The following is a 21,311-nucleotide window of genomic DNA, read 5'->3' as shown; positions in this document are numbered from 1 at the left end:
TCCTTCCTTCCTTCCTTCCATCTGTCCTTCCTGTCTTCTTTTCTTTCCTTCCACCCATCCTTCTATCTTTCCTTTCTCCCTTTCATCTTTCCTCCCTGTATTCTTTTCCAACCTTTCCTTTCTTTTCTTTCTTCCTTCCTCACTTTTATTCTTTCCTTCCTTCCACCTGTCCTTTCTTCCTTCTCCTTATCTTTCCTTCTCACCTTCCTTCCTTTCTGCCTTCCTTCCTTTTGTCCTTCCTCTCTTCCTTCCTCCCTTCCTTCCTCCCCTCCTTCCTTCCATCTTTTTAATGGTCCGGCCCACATGAGATCAAATTGAATGAAAATGAGTTTGACACCCCTGCTCTAAAGTGTGTCTACACTACACGCATGTTACACCAGATAAAAGAAGTGCACTAAATGTAGAATGGGTATAGAATGAAGGACTCAACTGGTATGGGTATCAGTTTAAGGGTACTTGGATTGGTACTGGTATCGTCATTTTTTTAAACAATCCCCAGCCCTAGTGCCTTATCTCAGTATTACACACCATCTTTACAATTATGTGCATGTGTGGCTAAAACAAAACCAACCCTAAATGAACTGGAATATTTCTAATATAATATAGGACTCTCTAATATCACACATCTAATACAAGATAAACAAAGGAAGAAAGAATAGACATCATCTTCCTTTAAAAAATAAAAAGCTTAGGTTAAAAGAAGGGGAGGATGAGAGATGAAATCAGGGGAGAGAAGAAGTAGAAGTAGAAGAAAGAGAGAAATATACTACTACTTGACAGTCCTTTGAGCATCAGCCGTGGGGGAAAACTGGGACATGTTTCACTTGAACGCATGTTGAATTGCTCTCTGTGTTGTGGAGTTTCTCTCCAGCTGAATCAATTTGAACTATTCAGTTTGTTCTCTGTAGAGAAGGAATGAAATCATGGTAGCTTGACACTGGTGTTAGTCAAGTTCATACTGCCAAAGTACTGTGTACTGTGCTCCTGGATCTTCTGCTGCAGTAACACACACACACACACACACACACACACACACGCACACACACCCACACACCCACTCACAGTGTAATCCTACCTCAATGGCTCAATTATTAATATTGTTGTTTTTTATTATATTTGATTTTAAATGTCTCTTTTTTGTTTTATTTTGTAAGGATGCAGTGTGCACAGTCTAGATTATTTAATGAACCCATGTGGAAGGTTCAGAAAAATGTGTTTTGATTCAATCAAACAAAGATATGATTAGATTAGAATTCTTTCAGTAGTAATTTGATGACTTATCCTGTTTTGTGATTTGAATAAACATGATCCCACTCACTTACCCTACTGGGTCATGAGAGAATCAGTCAGGCTTCAAGTTATGATTCCACCAGTGGTTTGAACCAATCAGCATCTTGTGAGGATTCTCTCGTGATCTCACAAATCCAGCTGCCTTGCAAGGTAAGACGGTGATAGACAAATGGTTCATTCAATCGCCTGCCAAGTATTTTCTGAAACTGCCTGCCCTTTTCCAAACAGTTTCCAGACCACAGAACAACTTCTCACTGTGTAACAAACCATCTGGCATGAGGATACCCACTCATTTGGCTTGCAAAAGGCTCTATTGGAACAATGCTTTTTATGCTCCTGTGATAAACTGGCAGATGAGAAACTACATCATAAACAATAGATTACAAGAATGGGATTTCAAAGGGATTCAAGACTTTCTCTCTCTACTGCTCATCTGCATTCTGAACACAATTTATTATCATTGCCCTCTATGTATTAAAGAACCACCTCAATACATCCTGTGGGTGTGTAGTGAGGAATATCAGCTGCAAAACTGCCTTAAAAAGGTGTTATTTTGAAACAATAAGCAGAAAGTAGGGCACATTCTTTCAAGCATTATTTCAAGTTTCCCGCCCACATCTGCTCAAGGAGGTCATTTTGGAAAAAAACTGACAAAGGCTTCACTTCTTCAGAGGAGAAAGTGAGTTAAACTCAATGCTTATATTTTAAAAAGACAATGGGTTTTCTGCTTTGCTCTGGTAGCACTACAGAACAGATAATAGACACATTATTGTGCAGTTCATGGCAGACACTTCAAATACTAGCTATATTATTTTTCAGACTGCAACTGAAGAGCTGCTGCCAAGAGAAGCCAAAGAGCAGTAGCAGAAGTAGAAATGTAAGCATGAAGACAGGCAGCTCCACTGTCTGTGGAGGAAGGCAAGAACAAAACAGGGTAACACTGACTTTCAGTGTGTGAAAGTAGAGGTCTAGTGTGTCAGACAGAGAGTCCCCACAATGATTCTTCTCAAAGATGGGTTTTTCATTAAAAGAGAGGGCAAACACAGTAGTTAACCACTCTTAAACCATGGCCCTCTGACCCCATTCCCTTCTCAGGAAAAACAACAAAAAAACATACTACCAGCCTGATTTACTGCTACTGGCTGGTGAAACAAAAATCAGGATGTTAGTCCAGCCTTATGGTGGCGGCTGTGGCTCAGGAGGTAGAGCGGGTCGCCCACCAATTGAAAGATCTGTTATTTGATTCCCGGCTCCTCCAGTCCACACGTTGATGGGTCCTTGGGCAAGATACTTAAGATAAGTCTGTGTAAAGTAAGAATAAATATGTGTTCTGAGTTTGACATACCACAGAAAAGTGTGTTGTTAATTAAGCTTCAAAGTTAAAACTCAGCTGCTAGCTCGGCGACTAACTCAGCTGCTAGCTTGGCGGCTAGCTTGGCAGTTTACTCGGCGGCTAACTGACTAACTGTAGACTGTAGTAGTAGTAGTGTGTGCTGAATGTATTTATACTTCTACAGCAGCAGGGGCGGGTGTATGCCAATCACCTACGCGTTACGTGGGCGGTGATTTTCAGATCCGCCCACTAAATCTACAAAAATACATTTATGACCTATTTAATAGAAAATGTTTGATTTCACTTTACATTATCTTTAACCCCAAATTGCTCCCAGTGGCCATGCCAATGGTGAATGAATGTGTGTGTGAATGTTAGTTTCCTCCTGATGAGCAGGTTGGCACCCTGCGTGGTATTCCCTATCATCAGTGTATGAATGTGTGAATGTGTCATGTAGTGTAAAAGTGCTTTGAGTGGTCAAAAAGACACAATCCATCAACCATTACCATTTAGCAGTGCAACAATCAAAGAGCTCAGACTCAGACAGTGAGGGTTATCACCAAATCAAAAACCAGCTAATTTCATAAGCAAAATGTGAATCCTCTTCATGAATAATCGCATCATCACTCAAGATGTGTGAGCACTTCAGCGCTCACAGCCGAGTAACCATTAGAGACAGACACTGACCTTAGTTTGATCCTTTCATCCAGAGGTGTCACATGTAATAGCTGCAGTTGAAATGCGTCTCAAATGCCTCAAAGGTGTTCTGCTCTGGTGAATGTCTTCCTTTGCCAATTAACTCCCAATTTTTCATTAAAAGTTCAGCTTTAAAATGGAGTGGATAATAAATTTGCAACAATGTCCACCTCAGTAGTGTTACTCTGAGCTTCTATTTTAAATTAACAAGCTAGCTAGCTAGTTAATCTGCTTTTTTCCCAGTAGCTTGTGATTCGTGTTCTCCATGCTGGGCCAAATTTGTCATAAAGTAAGTGATAAAAAAAAGCCAACCCATTTATAAGGAAGATGTGATGTGGTCAAGTTTAATGTCATTTGAAATGAGTCTCTTTTTGAATGAGTATTGCTCAGGCCTCTACATTTATAGCTGGATCACTCATCACTGAGCTGAAGCATAGGATATTCTTGATAAACATGAGCAAATAATATGCTGTATCCCCATCCAAATATTGAAATGAATATAGCTTGTGTAAGACTACGGCTGGCTCACCTACAGTAGCCGTAGCCATGCCTTCACTGCCAACACAATAAACATTTCCTTTTTTAACTAACATGATATAATTGGCAACAAACCTGCCTGTTTGTGTCACAGCACTGATTAAGGTACAGTGCCTCAGTCAAATAAATCTAACTGAATATCAAGAGCTACTTGAGATGAGGAACAAGAAGATTTATAGCGTTTGGTAGTTTTACAACCTTCGACAAAATTTGAAAGGCGTTAAAAATGATTAACTTGTGTTTTAAAGCCTTGGGCTTGCTTCCTGAAAGAATATTAGAAATGGCTCTTGTGTCAAATCCATGAAATTATGTTTTAGTCATTTTGGATCTTGTCCCATTTACATATTTAATCTTGCACACAGTTACTCTGCTGCACAATATATATTATTGTAGTGCTTTTCGGTCTTAGGTGAATGAGTTGATAGTTAGAGTCGTGTCACTGGTCATTAATCACCTGTTAAACCTGTACTTCACACAGGTATGCTACATGAGATTTCTATTATGTTCACTTATGTATACAGGGTCTATCTGTTTCTATTACTACTGCCTGGAAACTAGATCTTCTGGAAAAGAAATGTGTTATAATAAACTAAAAAAAAATAGATGAATTGAGAAAACATGCAAAATGATAGCCTAGTGAATAAAAAGAAAATCAAACCTGATCTTTGCAGATCTGTTGCTTGGCTTACAATCATTTTAAATTAAAAGGAGCATGAATTACAATAAACATTACAGGTTGCATTTCCCCAGCAAGTCTCACTTCATTTGCATCTTAATTTGCATCTGGAACTTCTAAAAACCTAATTTTCCAGGTGTGAGTCAACTCTAATCCATACAGTTTCAAATGAAATGAAACATGAACTTGAACCCAAACAGTAGGCTTTTATGTATTAACCATGACAACGTGACAAATCACTGAGATCGGCAGTTGGTGTGACCAAATTGGCTGTTATTTAGATTTCTGATGAACTCACAGTAATTGTATGTAAACAAGCTGTATTATGGTGCTTTTCCACTACACAGTTAGAGCACGACTCGACTCGAGTTTTTTTGTGTTTCCACTAGGGATAGTACCTGGTACCTGCTACTTTTTTAGTACCTGCTCTGCTGAGGTTCCAAGTGAGCTGAGCCGATACTAAATGTGACGTCAACAGTCTGCCGGCCACTGATTGGTCAGAAGAGTTGTCACTGGAAGAGTCATGAGCCGTCCCACACAAGAATCAAACCCGGCATTTTTAAATACCAACAACAGTGTTACAGCCATACGGCTCAATTTTCTAGCTTTGTGTGTGACAGAAAGCCACATACAGCAGCAAGTACACCATCGCCTCCATGTCCTCCATTGTTTATGTCACAGCAGTTTCGTGGAGCCGTGCTATGACGACCCCGCCCACGTTGAGTAGGTAACTTTTTGTAATGGAAAAGGTCGTTCCGACGGTCGAGGCGAGTCGAGTCTTGCTGGAACTGTGTAGTGGAAAAGCACCATTAGTATCCCAGAGAGAGTCTTTGAGTTGAATCAGTGCTGTGCATTAAATCATTCAAATGGGGAATAGAAGTGAAATTCTACTTTTACAGCTGATGGAGCAAAAACAGAGGCTGAACTTAGGGGCTGTATTAAGGGTCAGTACAACTTAGATAAGGAGTTTTTAAGTGTAAATGACTTGAAAATATTCTAATTGTACCCTACAATGAGAATATAAAACTTGAAATGCACATGATACTTTCCCTTTAATGCCACTGTGTTTGATCTGTGCTCTCTCCACAATGTTTACACCACACTCACATCTGAAGAGCTATATCTGCAAATTATGATGCTGTTTGTAATGGGCTGGCTGGAGAATTCTTCACGTACACTGACATCAAGATAATATAAAACTTTCATAGTGATTGCTTCTTCTCGTTTGTGTTTCTAGTCTTCAAATAAAAAGGCTTTTAAGTGGTGAGCATCATAAAGTAACACGTACACAAAGAGGTTGCAGGATGGATGACTGATAATGGGAAAGAGACGCCTTAGGTTAAAAAGCTTGACCAATCATGTCTGAGTCATGCATCATCTTTTTTTTTTTTTTTTTTTTGGAGCAGTGATGTCCCTGGGGGGGGACTCCAAGTTTGAAAAATGGTCTTTATAGAAGCATGACACTGTGAGAAAACAGAATCAAGCAGCAGAGATTCAGTCCTTCAATATAATGCTGTATCAGTGTGTTCAACACCAAGGCTGGATCATCTCATTCTTATGGTCCATTAACTGCTCTCTCATTTGTATGCAGCCAGGTTACTTATAAATGATGGAGGCTCAAGTCTAGATAATAGCCTGTGAATTCTACCAATGAGATTTCAGGTAAATCCAGTGCAGTAAAATAGTCTAGGTTGCTCCACATGTTTCTTAAACTACAGAGATGAGTAATCCACCTATTATTATGTTCCTTTATATGCTGCATCATAGTTAGAAGAAACATGGTCATGTGATCAGTCTGGAGTCACATGCCTGAGGATGCAAGCCAAGTGTGAAAAGTTGAAATTGGGAATCATGTTAAAAAAACCCAATACATCCTTGTTTGAAAAGAGATAGCAATAAGTAAAAAAAATGTTGTTAAATATTGTGTCAACCATGTCGAAACACAGCCTTTTAATATCTAAAAAAAAATCTTACTCATTACACAGAGAAGATTGTTTTTTAATGTCAGGTGTGGAAAAGGACCTTTGGGTATTTCACAGCTGACAACCTTTTACATCATGCTCCTTCTGTTCTGCACATGTAAGACTGAAGAATAATTAATGCCCTTTCATTAATTTTCCATTTAATATTACTTTTGAGTTCAATTTAAAGAGTCTGTGGCAAAGCGGTAGAACTACGCTTGCAGTCTTGTGCAATGATTCTTCTTTTTAATTCTCCTCAAGTCTGGTTTTTAAATGTATTCATTTTAATTCATTAATACATTTGAGCCCTGTGTTTTTTATCTATTCAAATTTACACAGAGATTAATGTGATCTCACTGTATTAATTCCTCTAAATGTCAAAGTCGAGTCACTACAACATTTCTTTTTCTCCATAAAAAAAAAATAGAAGATGATCTGGCACAATGCAGCAGCTATCAATATTTCAGTTTTGAACTGTATAGAATAAAGGAGTTATATATACATATAACTCTGTTATCAAAGTGTCACCCTCCCTCTACCGCCCACATATTTCTCTCTCTCCTCTGGGTGAATCCTAACCGTGCTTTAGATGATGAAAGAAATAGATCACATGCGTAGGTTGCAGTGGCCCAGATAAAGGCTTCACGTGGCTGCCGTCTGACTGTAATTAACTATTGTCAAAGTGATTAATCATATATCTATGGAGGTGAGTGCAGGAGGCTGCCACTGACCCAAGAGGTGAAGTACAACTAAAATGTTTGAGAGAGGGAGATGAAGAGTTTGGAGTCTAATAATTGTTAGTAACCACTTTTAATACATTCACATTACTCAGTTAAACATGAAGCTCTGTCTTTAATCCTAACATACTGGTAAGTGTAAAAACACCTCATGTTACCTCATGCACATTTCTGTTAGCCAGACGTTTCCTAATGTGATCCACAGTTAAATGCATCATTTTCTTATTTTCATGCAGCTGATACACATTGTTATACATACATATATTTATATATTTTAAAAAAAATAAAAATCAGCATTAAAAGATGTTGTTGTATTCTTCATATTCTATAAAATGTTCTGCTGGACCATACAGTAGAGATTTTAAACATCATTTAACCCTGTAAAGCCTGAACCATCAAGTAATTGCCAGAGAATTGGAGTTTATTGGACCTTCTGACAATTTATTTAAAAAATGTATTTTGCATAGGTGAGTTGTGTTTTGTATGATAATTCATACATCCATAGTGTTTTTATTCTTCAAACAAAAGCATATTAAATACAGCATTTCTTAAGCACTTATAAGTCCTGCATAAAGCTCATATCACCACCTACTAAACCTTTTGATGCGTGATGATGATTTACAGGTAAATGACCTTCTATACCTGCTGTATCTTAGTTCATACACACATTTTCAAAAGGAATTTACCTTCAAATAAACTACAAAGTATTTGTACAGGTCAACATTAAATTAGTTTATGTGTGCACTACATGTATCTGATGGACAGTACGTATCAAATGTGATTGACTGGGTGTTAACAGAGTGTAGAGACTAATTACGAGGCAGGATGTGAACATCATGTCAGCAGTAGCACTAGTTACAAAATGTCTATCAAACACACACACACACACACACACACACACACACACACACATCATGACTAGACTACCTTGCATTGACTAACTGTAGTGGTAATCAACCACCACATTCACACACACGCACACACACACACACACACACACCTGCTGCGCTCTACAGAGTCAACACCATGTTACAGTACTTGAAAGGGAAAGCACTCGTGTGATCCCAGCTGTAAACTGGTTTTACCCCGTCGATACTGAGATCTGCATCTCGCTGAGTGCTTCTTTCAATCTGGGCCTGCACCCCACTAAGCACAGCAACACAGACAGCACGCCATTACCTAATTAGATGTCTACTCTACTGTCTAGCCTTACCCCCCACTAAAAGTTCAGAGCATTTGGCAACAGGACAGGTATGCTTAAGATCAAAGAGGTGAAACTGGAGGGAGTGCATAGCTAGTTCTATATAATATTCATGTCCTCTGGGATGTCACTCAAGATATTTTTGTTTTTTTCATCAGTTTCTAGTGGTAGAGATGAGATCAGCTGATGCTTTTAGTCCTACATATTGATAAATATGACTATAACAGTTCCCCAGTCTTCACAGGGATACATAGGCAAACAGTATGAATGGGTTTTGACAATGATGGATGGAAACACTATTGCGCAAGAGTCTCAGTTGATCCGCCCACCCAACACCCAAAACAGCCATACATTAGAGTGCAAACAAAAGTCTGTACCAAGAAGATTAGATTAAAAAAATAAAAAAAGGAATGGACCCAATTTGAGAACCTACAATTTAATAGTTGCATAATGAGACATGAGACTGTCTTTTCAATACCAAGGACAAATGGAAATGTATGAATTGTGGAGAGAGAGAGAAAAAAAGCTCTCCACCTGGGGGAAAAAAAAAGGACGAAGCAAAGAAAGATGAAGGAGATGAAGGTGTAAAGGTGAGAGGAATAATGTTGCTCTTGTAGAAATACTGTCACTAGTGGGTTTTCATATAACTCCAGTTAGGCTTTTTTTTTTTTAAGCCTTTTTATGGATGTCATCATTTCTCTAAGCATTTGAAAAGAGTGCCTGAAGAATAGCCAGTGGTTTCTTTTTTTTTTTGGTGCTGAGAGCAAGCACCTAGTGAAGAGCCAAAGGGGGGAGAACAAAGCACCCACTGCCAATTTGATTATAATATCACACCTTTTCAGAGAGTTAATGCGGTGTCTCAGATGTCAGGCCGCTGTCTTTCTCTTCCCATTCTGTTCTTTTCCTTTTTCACACTTATCCCACTCCTCTCTCTCTTTCTCTCTCTCTCTCTCTTTCTCTCTCTCTCTCTCTCTCTCTCTCTCTCTCTCTCTCTCTCTCTCTCTCTCTCTCTCTCTCTCCCTCCCTTACTCTCATCCTCTCCTTTTGCTTTGTGCCAGGGATCAGCCCTTACTCGAGGGGGCTTTTGATGAAATCCTTTCAAGGCAGAATGTGACGGTCTGAAATGTCACTCTCAGATCAGATGTCTCTGAAACAAGGCCTGTCATATCATTCGCTACACTCCTCTTCATTAGCTCTCTGTTCTGTTTCACGTCAGCTTTCGCAAACACGATGAAATCACTTGTGGCTTTCTTAAGTTTTTCTCCCACTTATGTTCTACAAAGAAAGTGATACGGAGCGTTGGAAAGAAGGTGATGCTGCTCTTAAGCGGATATAGAGATTCCTTTCACTCTGACATCTTAGTGTAAGAGTTCACCAAAGATTACGTTTGCTGCCTTTACTTAGTCAATCAATATACACTACATTAAAATACAAGCTAGGTTTGTGTGTTTAAAAACAGGAAACATCTGTAAGGGATTTGGGTGTGTTGTTTCAGTCTGACTCCCAATTCCATAAGTCCATTGACGACTCATTTTTTCGAGAAAACCAATCTACAACAGGTGCTGTCAAATATCTCAACAACTATTGACTGGATCACTATATGAAAATTGTTACAGGTACTCATGGTCCTCAGAGGATTCATGCTAATGACTTAGATGATCCTCTGATGTTTCCTCTAGTGCCAAAGGCAAGTCATAGGTTTCACTTCACTAGGGAAATATACATATAGTTCCTGGTCAATGTATCTTAATGACTTTGGTATTCCCCTGATTTTTTTTTTCCTGCACTGTTCAGGATGAGATTTGTGGTTTTATGTGAAATCTCTATAGTAGGGGTGTCAAACATACGGCCCACTGGCCAGAACCGGGCCACCGAAGGGTCCAATCTGGCCCACTGGATAACTTTTCAGAAAAGTAATTCCATTTTTTCTGTTGCTTCAGAGGTTTTTTTCCCCATCCTGACCAGAATACAACTCTCTGAAAAAACAATGAATAGATATTGTGGTCATATTTAAACCATTCATATATTAAACATGTGAAAAATGCTTCTGTGCACAACAGAGACATAATGTTGTTAAAATTGCACTCATTTTTCACAGTAAATAGATGGTTTAATATAGTAAAGTTATACTATTATATATTATTTATAGATGATCAGGCAGTGGTTTACTGGTCTGGCCCACTTGAGATCAAACAGCCTGGATGTGGCCCCTGAACTAAAAGTAGTTTGGCACCTCTGCTCTATAGAATTAACCATTTAACTTTCCATGTAGTGTCATCATCATGTCATTTTTCAATCTTTTTTAAATACCTGCAAAATGAATGAATATCCCATCATTCTCAGCTGTACAGAGCATGCTAACACGCTAAACACACGTCAGTATCATTATTGTAAGGATGGGAAATTAATTAGCATTAGGCTTGCAAAACCACCAGTTTATTTCTTTACAAATGTTATTAATTTCTCATCACGTTAAATTATTTCACACCTCAGTTTCATGAAATGAAAACTTATCTACAATATTATCCCACTTTATTTTAATAAGTGATAATATTATTCTGTGCTGTACTACTCCTCTGGTATTAAGAGAATAAAGTATAGAGAGAAACAGAATAAAGAGAGAGTATGAGCTTGACCAGAAATGTTTTCTATACTCATGAACATGCTGCCAATCATTCATTCTTTTCTATAAAAAAAGCTAAATGCTACCTTTTCAGCTGTCTATAACATAACTGCTGCAAAGTTTAATCAAGCGTTCCCACACAAATTAACTTGAGCTTGTAAAATGAAGGGGATGACTGAGACGAAGTTTTCTGACACCTGGAGGGAAAATTCCCTGTTGCTGTAACTCTAGCCCAGAGTGAATGTGAACATCTTTTCTTGGCCAGGTACTGCCAGGGAGTTTTATAATTGAGTTGAGACTCAGGAAATACTCATTAAGACGTTGTCAGTTGCCAGAGGAGGCCACGCTCAATGTGTTTAGACACCACTGAGACTGCAGCTATCCCAGAGCCCTGCTCTTCTCCAGCTGTAGGCCAAAAGTGTACGTCTGTATGCAGGTGTGTGTGTGTGTGTGTGTGTGTGTGTGTGTGCGTGTGTGTGTGTGTGTGTGTGTGTGTGTGTGTGTGTGTGTGTGTGTATTCATGTGTGATTGTATGCATGAGTTTATTAAAGTCTCAGGTCCGTGGAGCACCATCTGCCTGCACGGTGTTTGATGGAGCAGGAGCTGGTTGTGAGGGACACCCCTGTCACCCACTATGTGTGACAAACTGTTGATAGAAACACCTGTTTATTGTCTTGCTCTTTCCACAATCTCCCCTGGAACAGCTGCTTGAATGGATAGAGTTTTACTTGCCTCTAGGCTGCTAATTTCCACTCTATATAAAAGTCCCCACTAAATAAAAGCTGGCAGTTGAAAGCATTCAAATGGTGTTGTGTTCTGGTTTGGTTAACTTGACATTTATAGGATTTTATGTTACATGTACTGTAACTTGGTATGCTGAGTTTAGTGTAAATGATGTAAGGATCTCAACTCACTTTACCTTCAAAGGTCTACTCTCCATCAATAAAAAAGAAAAATGTGACTTTGACACTGAAGATGTTGTCCCTAAGTGTCCACACATTATATAGCTCCTAACCTCAATATGTCATTTCAGTGAATAGTCTTTGATTTTGTCTAAGCTCTAGTTGATGTGATAATTAAAACGAGCCTCAAGGTGTCTGGCCATTGATCGTTTGATCTCCTCCTGCCTGCCTCAGATGAAATTGATTAGAACACTATCTGTGATGAGGACAGGCAAACATGGAACCGACCCGCTCTCATTCCCAGGTTTCCAAATCCTGCCTCTGATATTGATCCACCAGGGATCTTTACATACCACGCTTTCAACTCACTCCAGTGTAAACCAATCTGTGTTATTCTTAGACACCATTGTTCAACGTATAGTATCACAGCAGTTTATGAAATTTCTATTGGAAAGTTTGTATCCACACAAACTGTTTACATGTCACTGTTAAAGAATTATGATATGTTATGGTATGACAATGCTTACATACTGTTCAGGGTCCAATTTGATCAGTTTTTTACATTTTAGAGCTGTTAAACCACATACACATTTCCTTTAGCCAGCCAGTTCCTAATGTGACTCACAGTATATAACAATGGAAATGAAATGCAACATGTTGTATTCATCATCCTGGACCATAAAATAGTGACTGACTTCTTTTCTATGAGATTAATGAAACAGAAGAAGGATTTATCCCACATCCTTCCTGCTGTTTTATTCTTCTTTTCCTGGCGTGTACGGAAGTTAATTAATGACAAAATTATGTTTTATGCTTCCACTTTTCCTGGTATGTATGGAAGTTAATTATCCAATCAAACATAAGGATTAATGTAGTATATATAATGACTGATGGGGAGCTTATGAATGTGAATAGGTGTAGAAACTAATTATGAGTCATAATATGAGCAGTATGTGAGGGTTAAGGTCTGGTTAGGCTTAGGCACAAAAACACTTGGTTGCAGTTAGCAAAAGATCATGGTTTGGGTTAAAATGACAACTTGAAACATGGTTTCTGTGGACTTCGTCACCATGGCAACAGTAAACACCACAACAATGGTCATTACAGTTTTTATAAAAATGTCCCTCATATGTGATTTATTGTTACGGTACTTAGAACATGTTGTCTTGTTATAACACACCACACAAACCCTACTTTACCTCCCTCTCTTCTCCCACACAATGAAGACTCTAATCTCACTCAATTGTCCCTCCTTACAGTCAATGTGGCAACGCATTGTGCCTAAATGTAGCCAATCATAACATAATGGTGATGGGATTAATCTGTAGATGCTCCAGTTTAACCCTTACATACTGCTCATATATAGTCTCTACACCAACTGTCAGTCATTAATAAATGTTTGACTAGTCCTTAATGAAAAATGTATTCTATTTATTAATAGAAAAAAAGACATTTACAATGACTATCTTATGATCCAGGACAACATTTCATAGAATATGAAGAATTTAACATGTTTGAATATTGATTTTTGAATTTTCTGATAAAAAGTCAAATTTGGATATTTTTGTACACAAAAATGTGTATCAGCTGCACAGAAATGAACAAAAAACATGCATGTTATTGCCATTGTTGAGTTGCATTAGGAAAGGTCCACCTAGATAAAATGTGTATATGGTGTTTTTACAGTTTTAATGTAATGTAAATGGGTTACATTTGAGCCTGAACAGTATATAAAGGTTAAGTTGAAAGCAAACTTCTCTATGGATGTCAGTTCTGAGCCATGACAAAGACCAAACTCCATTTTTCTGCAGCTGTTGATCACTTGTGGTCCGTACCAGCAGGTTAAGAGGAGTGAGGAGTCAGCAGTCAATGGTGGTATAAAACATTATAAAATAGGTTTTCCAACAGTTGTAAATCACTGTAACTCCAGAATATCCTTGATTATACAGTCATAACCACACACACATAAAAACATTAGGCTGATCCAGTAGTATGCAAGTTCAGCCGTGGGCAGATACACGCACAAAAACACTGACACACATGACCAAACACATAATTGCCTGGCAGATATAATAATCAGGTTGACTACCCAAGAGTAGACAGACCTGAGAGAACAATGTGAACACACTGGTGGGTTGAGGGTCATCAGAGTGTGTGTGTGTAGTAAATAGCAACGAATGAATGCAAGGGATGAATGCATTGCCATCTGTTATCTGAAATCACAAATAACATAGCACTAATATCACATTACCATAGAACATATTGCTTGCATCAACAAGGTAACGATGTAAAAAAAAAAAATAATTATATGGAGTTGAAATGAATCTTTCCCTAGCTAACAAAACACTTTTACGAGTAGCTGGAACAGCCGTTTAATGTAACTACACTGTAAAACAGGCTCATCTGAAGCAGTGCCTCAGTGGCTATCAACTGGCCCATAAATGCCTTCCTATAGGCCGTTCACTTAGTGTGTTAAACAAGCTCCTAATGAAAAGACTGTATTCTCTTTACGACGTTGCTGCGAAAAAAAAAAAAAAAAAACTAGGAAAAGTCAAGCATATATTTTTTTTGACTGTGTGTTTGTGTAGAGGTGTGTGTGTGTGTGTGTGTGTGTGTGTGTGTGTGTGTGTGTGTGTGTGTGTGTGTGTGTGTGTGTGTGTGTGTGTGTGTGTGTGTGTGTGTGTGTGTGTGTGTAGAGGTGTGTGTATTCTAGCTGTACTGTTTTGTACCAGGGGGTCGACGAAAGAAGCAGACATGCGCTCAGAGCTAGAGGTGAATCTACGATGCAGGCGGGAGCTCCAGCAGCATTTTCAGTGAGACAGATGGATGAAGTTTATTCAGTGTGTGACAGTTAACACCCCCCCAACCCCCAACCCCCAACCCCCCCAAGCAGGGAGAAAACACTGCAGCAGATAAATAAACGTTGGCTTTACCAGCCCTCTACCTTCTGTTATTTATTCACTAGAGTCAACATTTCTATTAGGCGTGACTTATGGCAACAAATGATTATTGCTGTTATGATTATTATGAATGCAATCCCCTCGCTGCAAGTATAAGACATTATGTTCAAGTTGTTATATACATTGTGATATAGATGCTGGCAGGCCACTTCAGTCATTATCCAGCTTCAGGAAAGTTACTTACTTCAAGGACAGATGCCTTAGCAAAGCAAGTTAGCATAGGAACATAGAATCATAAGACTCTTTTATTGATATTGACTTGGGTTTATTATTTATTCATGTTCAGCTTGTTATTTTACCTCTAATATTCAATGACAACAAAAACAACTAAAAACAAGTGTGAAGATTCTTAAAACACAGCAAAGACCTTTAGTAAACACTATGATTTGACATATTATACAGAGGAAAATGTGTGTCTAGAAACCTTGATCTTCCATGCCCCAAAGCATTGTGGGAAATGTGTGTAATAAAACAGCTTATGAAATCTTTCATATGGATCAGTGTAATACCTTGCATATTAGTTCTATGCTTACACTTTGATCCTGTGCTGCGTATAGCTCTAAGGAAACTTTCCTCTCTCTCGTTTTCATCCCCACTATCTGTTCTTACATGTATGAGTTTTGAAGTCTAACTGAAATGAAATAGCATGTGTCTGTCATTATCTGCTCTCTAAATCACTGTTTTGTGTTCTCTGTTAAAAAAAGAGACGTTTATATTTTAAAGTCTTTGGTTTCATGGTGACTCTCCTTAGTTTGTGTTATCTGCTCATGTAGCTGGAGGCATTATTACTGTACAGTGAGTTCAAGTAAATGTGGTGTTGGATCATATGCAGAGCAAACTGACAGCATCCTGCTACACAACACACTGAATCATTCACATTAGCTTTCCTGCTAAATGTTTCATGTGTACTTCATTACTTAAGTAGATGTTCCAGGTATCTATACTTTTCTTATTCATTCATTTTTCTGACGAGTAAGTACAGATAAATAGTATTTGAACACTATTTATCTGTACTTTCTACTCCTTACATTGTCAAAACAGGCTCGATACTTGTTTCAACCTCAGTGACTTTAGAAAATGAAGACATGACATGCAAATGAGTGATAGAAAACCCAACTTTTTTTTTTCTCTTGGTGTGTGCGCTCCGTGCATGTTAACGCTGACAGCCTTAATATTTCTATATATATGTCCAGTGATTTTTTTCTGCGCAGGTTGTTTACAAAACTTAACTTAAGTACATTTCAGAGCCTGTACTTTCTTACTTTTACTTAAGTAAAGGGTTACTTTAGTACAGAATGTGAGTACTTTAGACACCTCTGCCTGTCCCTTGTTTTACATGCAAGCAAACAAACCAGAAAAAGTCTACTATTAACTTCACTTTCAAGCTAATGTAGCTAATGTGGCTAATATAGCTAATTAGCTGTGCAGCTGTAGAACATTAAACAGCATGTTAGCATACCTGCAAATGTCACCAGTTTGGTCATGGCTCTTCAAACCCTTGTTAGCAACACACTGTGACTTTTAGCTATAGTTTATTTACTTTGTCTCTGCTCTGCATGGTGTAACAGCCTTCCAGCTAATGTCAATCAAACAAGCCTCTGACTGAGACAATCATACAACAAAGTTACTGAAATATCTAAACAAAAAAAAAACATTTTGACATTATATTTGACTACAAAGAGGAGATGATTAAATGGACTTTTAAAATATGGATTGTGGATCATTCTCTAGAGATAGCAAGTGTTTACCACAGCTTTTAACGCTGGTGTGTGAGCGTGAGTGTGCATATTTACACAGTGATTGGTTTTTATTCAGAGCCTATCCAGTCAATTTGATGGTAGGTTCAAGCCTCCAGTGAACTCTTACAAGAGCTTTCAGCCTTTTTTTTTTTTTTAAAGGGTCTTGGGGTAATGTAAAACATGATGATAAGTGTGAGCTTTTTCTTTGAGTGGATTAATTTAATCACTCACGTGGCAAATCATTCATATGATAATGATTTTTCCATGATTCAGCTCTCCAATAGATTCTTTAATATTCACAGGCTTAATTACTAAGGATATTTTACTGCAACTCTGTGACATTCACCCTCATGCATGAGCTACTGTGCCCTTGATTTTGTCATCCATACTTTTTAAAGTGGGACATGCAATGCTTTTCTGCCTCTAACTTTTCCTTTCCCTCCCTTGGTAGCACTCTGTTATTCTCAACTTCCTCTCCTTTTCTTCTATCTCCATCATTTCTTTATTTAGTTCTTCTGTTGATATTATGTGTATATATTATGTGTTATTTTGTGCACGTCCTTATAAGACTTTTCTAACTCTGTATCGCTGGGGTTTTTTGTTATTTTTCTAGACGCTGCCAACCACAACATATGAGTTAGAGATCGTGGCCAAGGACATGGCAGGAAGTGAGGTGGGCCTAACGGGAACAGCCACAGCTACCATTACCATCACAGACAAGAACGACCATGCCCCTGAGTTCACACATCCACTGGTGAGAAACCTCACTTTTTTTTTTTTTTACTTCTTCTGATCGGAAACACTTTCTTTTGAATCCCCTTGTCGTTCACATGTAGTTTCTACAGTAAAATGTTTGTTTACCACTCCAGAGTTCAGGGTCAGTTAGAGCTAGTAGCATTTTGTACAACTAATTGGATAGATTTTGTGGAGTGTGTCGTGAGCAGTGTGGAGGTTTTTTCTTCATCTAAAATGCACAGTGAGATCGACTTTAAGGTGTTTTTAACTAACTCGGTAGAGAGTATGTGAGTAACGTGAAAGCATTACTGAAACTTTGAGACTGACTGACAGATGGACTGTTCAAATGTTCACCAAATGTCAGTGCAGTCACACAAAACATCTGCTGGCAGGGGACGCCATAGAGGGGTGAAAAGTTTCTGACAGGGGCTCTAAAAAATAATTAGTTAATTTTTTTTAATCTGTCATCATTCGTCATTAATAGACATTCAAATATATTTTATTTCCACTGTACTCATTAAAAAAGGCTTTATTCTTCTTGTTTTTGGCATTACATTTAAAGTGTAAAAGACAGTCTAAAGCACTTTACTTATAGAGGTTAGCAGCTTGCATTAAATACTGAACTCCAGTGTATGCAGAATGTTGCATGTATGTCTGTACAGTGTTCTCACAGCTCAGTGTCAGTAGATATTGGACAGTTACTATTGGACTATAATAGAGTTGCAAGCATGCACAGGTAGAGTTATTTAAAGTTTTGAATGGGTCTGTTGTCCAGTGCCTAGTGGGTGGGCCCAATGGGATATTTTAGACCCAAAATCTCTGGCAGCAGCCCTTCCTGCAGGGTTGAGAAGTTTACATTAGAAATATAATAGGTTACAGATTACTAGTTACTCTATTGTAAATGTACAGTAATAAGTAATGTAACTATTTCAATTACTTCAAAGTAAACTCAACCTTTTGATTACTTTTCTAATTTTCTAACCAATGTTTTCAAGTTCAGGTGTTTTTCATGGATCCTGACATGATTTATAAAGGAGATCATTTCTTATAAAGCAACATTTATCTCTCATTTGATGTATCTATTTGTTCATGTAGATTTTGGAATATAAAGTAAAGATATTTGTCAAAAGATTTTTGAAAAAAGTCAAAAGTCAGACATGGGTTTAATTGGCAGTGTGACACCGTTTAATCCCATGTGTGCTCCAAATAAGCCCACATCATGATTTATTCATAAAATATTTTAAAAAAAATGGATTGATTAAAAACAGCAATATACTGTATGTATTCACTAACATGTTAAATATTTAAAAAATTAGCAAAATCTTAAAGGTGTGACTTCAGATGTAACCTCCTTTGTAATTAACATTTTCAGAAGAAACTTATAAGTTTCACATTTCTTCTCAGTAACTGTAGCATATAAATGATGTAACACCATTACATCTAACTACGTAGTCCTCAACACTAGTCACTCAGGGACACTTACACTACATGTACTACAATTAGCTGTAACTAAACTACATTCATATTTTGTGCTGCGTCAATTATTTCAACTACTTTTTGAGTCATGTTTTGTAGTTTAACTACTCAATTTACAAACTACAATTTTGGCCAATAATATGAAATATTTTTCATAAAGAACAGACCTATATAATATACATTTTATTTTACCATTATTGTGTTCCACAACTCTGAAAAAAGGCATGAATCATGTCATGACATGCTAACATGTGAAGACTGACTGATCTAGTCTACCTATTTTTTGTTGGCTGATTTATATTTCTGATTTATAAGTGGGTATTGGGGTAGGATTTACATTTCCTCTTTATATTACTCAACATGTCTATAGTGAATTTACAGTATGTTGACCAAAAATGTCAGCTTTTTTTTCTTTAAACAAATCAAACAGAGTTGAGAGGTATATTTCTGCTGGCATGTGACTTTTTTGTCGGCTGTTATATTTAGTGTCATATACACTACATGTTGATTTATTTAACGCTGAGTTAAATGAGTATAATAAGTTCTCCAGGGGTACAAATGGAGTTTGTTCAAACTACTGCCAGGCTGAACTACATGTAGTAGCTTCCCCAACACTGCCTGTAGCTTACTTTACATCACTGAACACCCACCTACTCATTTCATGTACTTGTGTGTTTAGACCCACTCAAAGACTCAGTACTCAGTGTGAACTTAAGCTTTCTTATATAAAAATATTTCTGTCCTTGTTTGCTGAAGGGATAGCCAAGTAAGGATCACAGGGTATATGCATGTGTGTGTGCAAAGAACATATATATGGCAAATGATAACACATGACATAATAACACATCTTGGTAACCAGGGTGATGTGGGTGCAAAGGCAAGATAAGGGAATCTGAGTGGGAGTAGACTTGTTGTGGTTCAGTGATGGTTTGTTTAGTCAGCAGTGCCTCAAGGCATTAGTGAAAAGCTAACAGAGTAAACCGCTGCCTGCCAGTCACGCTACAAAATAAAATGTACATGTGCAAAAAAAAAAAGAAGAAGAAAATAGCACACAATAAATTGCACCTATGGCCAAGTTTGTGATGAATTTGTCAAAAGCTGCCTCCATGGCTGTTTTCTTTCCCCCCCTTCATCCCTCCTTCTCACCTCTGGAGGTAAGAAAACACACACACATACATAAAAAAGAATGAGGTCTTGTAGGAAAAGCCCCTCCCCGTGCCTCAAGGTGCAGTTGTAACATTGAGTTGTGTGCTTCTTAATGGAAACGCCCAGAGCTGTTGTCAGGTTTGGAGACACATCATGCTTTGCCCCAACCAAAAGCTCCCCTACAGCCTTCCCATGATGCATTGGGGTTGTCAGGGGAGCTTGTAAGGAGTGCAGCTCAGATGTGAAATGTTACAGCTCAGAGGGCTTGGCAGGGCCGTGCAGAGTGCACCATGTCCGTGTCCCGGCTAATGTTCTCATTTCTCACAGGGAAGAGATCCGTTTAACGGCGTGGAGAAATGGAGCTTTTAAAAAACAAGTGTTTGAAAGCGTTAAGCTCCCTGTATAAATCCTCTACCCTTCACTCTCCCTGACCGCATCCAACCTGCCCGTGAATCTTCTATGACCTCACTGATGACCGCCATCATAGTGTGTTTGCCAGGTGCATATTTACACTGAGTTAGTGTCAGCAGGAGCTGTCCAGCTTTGACCATATAAATTATCCAACAGCATAATCAGGTCATTTCATTGTACTGTAAGAAATGTCCATAGAATTAACACCAAAATGCTGTAAAATCATGACATCTAAAAACTGTAAATGGAAAAACAATGGAGTGTTGTTAACTTTACAATAATATTTTATAAACTACTAAACCAAACAACTGTTCATTTTAAAGAAAGAATATGTAAAAACACCCAAAACAACATATTCCTTGGTAGAAATGACATATTAGTTTAGTTTAAATGCAGAAAAAGCAATACAATGCAGTTTAAATGACATTATTAACATTATTATATTATAACATATTATAACATATATATTTATCAGGTAGATTTTCGGGGGAATTTATAGAAAAATCAGTTAAATGTCTAATAATGAAGCTTTTTTTAGTTAAATAATGTTTGTTTGGTACTTTTCAGTGAAATTGAAAGATATTCTATTTACATTAAGCAACAACTGACGTAAATCTAACTGAGAACTGGTTTAATAGCATAATGGTCATGCTAATTCAGCAGAAACCTAATGGTGAATTTACCTGATTAAAATGTAATTGTACACATGTTTTAACTATTAAATGTACAGGTTGTTCTGTAAAGATGATTATAGTTTTGCTGTATTTTTTACAGAATTTTTCTGGCAACCACAGCTGTCAGTTTTTCCCGTAAAAACAGCATGGTCTCTTTTTTTTTTTTACAGCGTAGAACTTTCCAAAATCCTTTTCATTCAGAAGAACCTTGAGT

At 37.8% G+C, this 21,311-nt stretch overlaps 1 protein-coding gene across 1 annotated transcript in view; it reads left to right on the top strand.

The window, feature by feature from the left end:
• The window catches only part of cdh13 (cadherin 13, H-cadherin (heart)), a 263,838-nt gene that overhangs the window by 170,500 nt on the left and 72,027 nt on the right, over positions 1-21,311 (top strand). The window contains exon 9 of the mRNA XM_053319996.1: positions 17,269-17,409. Within this exon, the coding sequence (XP_053175971.1) occupies positions 17,269-17,409 (141 nt within the window). The remainder of the gene's footprint in view (positions 1-17,268; positions 17,410-21,311) is intronic.

Source organism: Scomber japonicus, chromosome 5, assembly GCF_027409825.1.
Source record: "Scomber japonicus isolate fScoJap1 chromosome 5, fScoJap1.pri, whole genome shotgun sequence".
Classification (NCBI taxonomy): domain Eukaryota; kingdom Metazoa; phylum Chordata; class Actinopteri; order Scombriformes; family Scombridae; genus Scomber; species Scomber japonicus.
Note: the sequence above shows the minus strand (reverse complement) of the source record. Positions and strands in the feature narration are given on the sequence as shown.